At 39.6% G+C, this 3,407-nt stretch overlaps 1 protein-coding gene across 1 annotated transcript; it reads left to right on the top strand.

Moving 5' to 3' along the window:
• Positions 1–851: 851 nt before the first annotated feature.
• On the top strand, positions 852–3,198 carry LOC107688892 (transmembrane protein 198-B-like). Its single transcript, XM_016486722.1, has 3 exons — positions 852–1,093; positions 2,464–3,045; positions 3,185–3,198. Exons 1-3 carry the CDS (start codon positions 925–927, stop codon positions 3,196–3,198), a joined length of 765 nt encoding a protein of 254 aa, XP_016342208.1. The 5' UTR covers positions 852–924.
• Positions 3,199–3,407: the final 209 nt, after the last annotated feature.

The raw sequence follows: 3,407 nt of genomic DNA, 5'->3' as shown, positions 1-3,407 counted from the left end.
TTTTCTGATATAACATCCAAAAATGTAAAATATAATTCAGTAATTTATTAAAATTTGGATATACAGTATAAATCTTAGCCTGTTTTACCTGCATACATCACATAAAGCAGTATGTGCACTTTTAGAAAAAAGGTACAAAAGCTGTCACTGGGGCAGTATCTTTTCAAAAGGTGCATTTTTGTACCTTTTAGGTGCTACAACACTATATATATTAATATGTACATTTAAGGTGCCAAAGTGGACCCTTTAGGTATAAAAGTGTACCTTTTGAAATGGTACTGCACCAATGACAGCTTTTGTGCCTTTTTTTCCAGAGTGTACTGTAATCTTAGCTGCGTGATTGTTTATATCGTAACATGTAAACCGTATCATCACACAGCTCTTTGTATCAAGTTGGATATATATTATATCCAGCCTTATATATAGGTATGTCCAACTTTACACATACATACAGTATATTTTTGTAGGGCAATATATACTATATAGATTATCTCAACTGCTAGATTTCTTGTATTGTCGCTAGATTGTAAGTTATATTATCATCCAGTTTTAATCTGCTAACTTTTAAATGAAGATAAGACATTTTAAACATTAACATCATGATTTTCTGTAAAGCTGCTTTGAAACTGTGTATTTTGAAAAGCTCTATACAAATACATTTCACATGACTAGATTTTCCATGTTGAATTTGCAACTTCTAGTCTTCCAATATTATGTTTTTATGAGCTAAGGTGTTATATAACATTTATTTTCTTCTCTCTCTTACAGGTAGATTCATGTGGACGCGAGGTGTACCCTGATTTCCCAGCCCCTCCCCCTTCCCTCAGTCACCCCCTCCCTACAATGATTTCCCAGCCCCTCCACCTTCCCTCAATCACCCCCTCCCTACAACCTGTTCACTCCATCCAGCACACTACGGTCACCATGACGTCCACCTTGCAGACCCTAGCCTTTAAGCTGGCCCCTCCCTCAAGAGAAGCTGGACCAGAGCAGTTGGAACCTTGTAATGACGGTGCGGGGCGACGTTATGAGGTGGTCCCCTCAGTGGTCTGCTCTATGTGCTGTCTCTTCAGAATCATCTATTGCTTCTTTGGTGAGTTGAGTCTTCATGTTTACTTTTGCATCACCAAGAGGCAATATTTGTATTACCACAAAATAATGTTATTATTTTTATAGGCAAAAACTTATAGATAGCTTGTAATTTTTCAGTCTGTTTCTGTGTCAAACCAATGTTCTTATTCCAAAACTTTTTTTTTTTTTGCCCACTTTTAAATATTTCATGAGGTTCTAAATAAGGTCATGGCTTGTATAACTGTTCTGCACTCTACTTGAGATGGGCACAGATTTAAAGGGGACATAATATTCTACTCTTTTGTACCATTTAGTTTTTTCCTCTAAAGTCCTCTTTTCTTGTTAGTCATCAGCTGTCATGTACAATTTAATGGATGTTTTTGATATACCTTTAAGCCTATCGTGAGTGAGAAAGGCAAACAATAGCATTGAATGGGCATTGATAAGAAAATGTGGGTGATCGTGTGTTAAAATGCCTATAGTTGTAACATAAAAACCATGATGATTTCTGTATTACTGTGTAATAGGGATACATAATATGTCAGTACTTTATTGTTATCAGCTATATTAGATTTTTTTTCATTTATAAGTATTGGTCAGTATTGAATATTTAAATTTGCATGCTCATTTCCTCGATTTTTACATTTTAGATCACCTTTGTTGTCATCTAATGCTTGCTTAAAGTTAACATTTAAAAACAATTTAATTTAATAACACTTGTTAATAACCCTGTAAAGGGTTATCATATTTGATGTATGAATTTTTAAGGCCTCTTTTTTAATAACATGATTTTTTTCTAAATTTGTTGCACACAATCTACTACATGCCTTCTTTTAGTGAGTAAACATTGTTCTATACAATGAGACAACATTGTATAGAATTTTTATATCTGCCATAATAATTGGCTTGTCTGTATGGGGTATCAGCCGGAAATAATATGGGTACATCCCTACTGGGGAGTTTTGAATGTTAGAGTTTCAAATCAAAATATTAAAATATTTTATATAAAAAAATAATAATAAATAAATAAAATAAATAATGCTATGTCCCATAAACTTGGTTTTTGGCTTTCCCTTACGTTTGTGCATCACCCTGTAAAAGACGTTTTACGATGGTGTAGAGCTGGAAATATTATACATGAAAGGCATAATCCTGAGTGAATCAACCTCAAAGTCACTTTTCCATATTGAAAGTGTTGAACTGTTAATAAACTGAGCAGAATTGTGGTCTCACACTATTGTGCTATTCTTGAGCTGTGAAATCAACCACTCTGTGCATTTCCAGTGTTTATCTGTCTAGCTATTTTTATCTTTTTCTTCTCCCTACTTCACTCTTTCTCACATTTTTTTCACTCACTCAGTTCTCACCTCCTGTTCTTTCTCTGTATTGCAGGTTACCGCTGTTTTAAGGCTGTACTCTTCCTCACGGGGCTCATGTTTGGTTCTGTAATCATCTTCCTGCTCTGTTACAAGGAGCGAGTTTTGGACACGCAACTGAGCGTTGAGGCCAGCGTGGGCATTGGCCTGGGCATCGGCACCCTGTGTGGACTGGTGACCATGTTGGTACGCAGCGTTGGCCTTTTCATGGTGGGGCTGCTCCTGGGCCTGCTGGTGGGCATCGGGACCCTGATAGGAATGGAGGAGCTGTCGTCCAACCCCCCGCGGTCAGTATGGGTGCCCCTGGGCGTCCTGCTGGGGCTGGGCATGCTGTTCGCCGTCCTCACCCTGCAGTGGCAGAGATGCTTCACCACCCTCTCCACAGCCGTGTTTGGGGCTGCAGTGATAGTTGTGGCTACGGATTATTTCGTGGAGCTCTTCGCGCTGGTGAGGTACATTTACGAGCGGGTGAAAACGGGCCCCCGGGAGCCGGTGTGCTGGACGACGTGGGTGGTCCTGGGAGCCTGGCCTGCTATCGCCCTGCTGGGTGTTTTGGTGCAATGGAGAGTGACGGCAGAGGGCTACTCCCACACGAAGGGTGAGTCAGGGACAGACAAAGTGTTGTTTGGAATATATGACACACTGTTCTTGTGGATTTACTGTACCGGAGAGGGAGAGAAGGTTGTATGAATGTGTGCAGCACAGCAGATGGTTCCTGTCTGTCGGTGTGCTCTCAGGCCTGTGTGAATAATGATCACAGAAACATCATGCAGAGCAGAGTATCAGTTCATGGAGAGGCTCTCTCTGTCTGTTTGTCTGTTTCCGGTACAGTAAAGTTGTGTGTGCACTGAATGGTTTATAATGTCCAACAACTTAAAGAAAGAGTTCATCCAAACATGAAAGTATGGCACTATTTCACCCTCACGGCATTCCAAAATTGTATGATTTCCATGGAACACA

Source organism: Sinocyclocheilus anshuiensis, unplaced genomic scaffold (genome assembly GCF_001515605.1).
Source record: "Sinocyclocheilus anshuiensis isolate Anshui unplaced genomic scaffold, SAMN03320099.WGS_v1.1 scaffold101, whole genome shotgun sequence".
Classification (NCBI taxonomy): domain Eukaryota; kingdom Metazoa; phylum Chordata; class Actinopteri; order Cypriniformes; family Cyprinidae; genus Sinocyclocheilus; species Sinocyclocheilus anshuiensis.
Note: the sequence above shows the minus strand (reverse complement) of the source record. Positions and strands in the feature narration are given on the sequence as shown.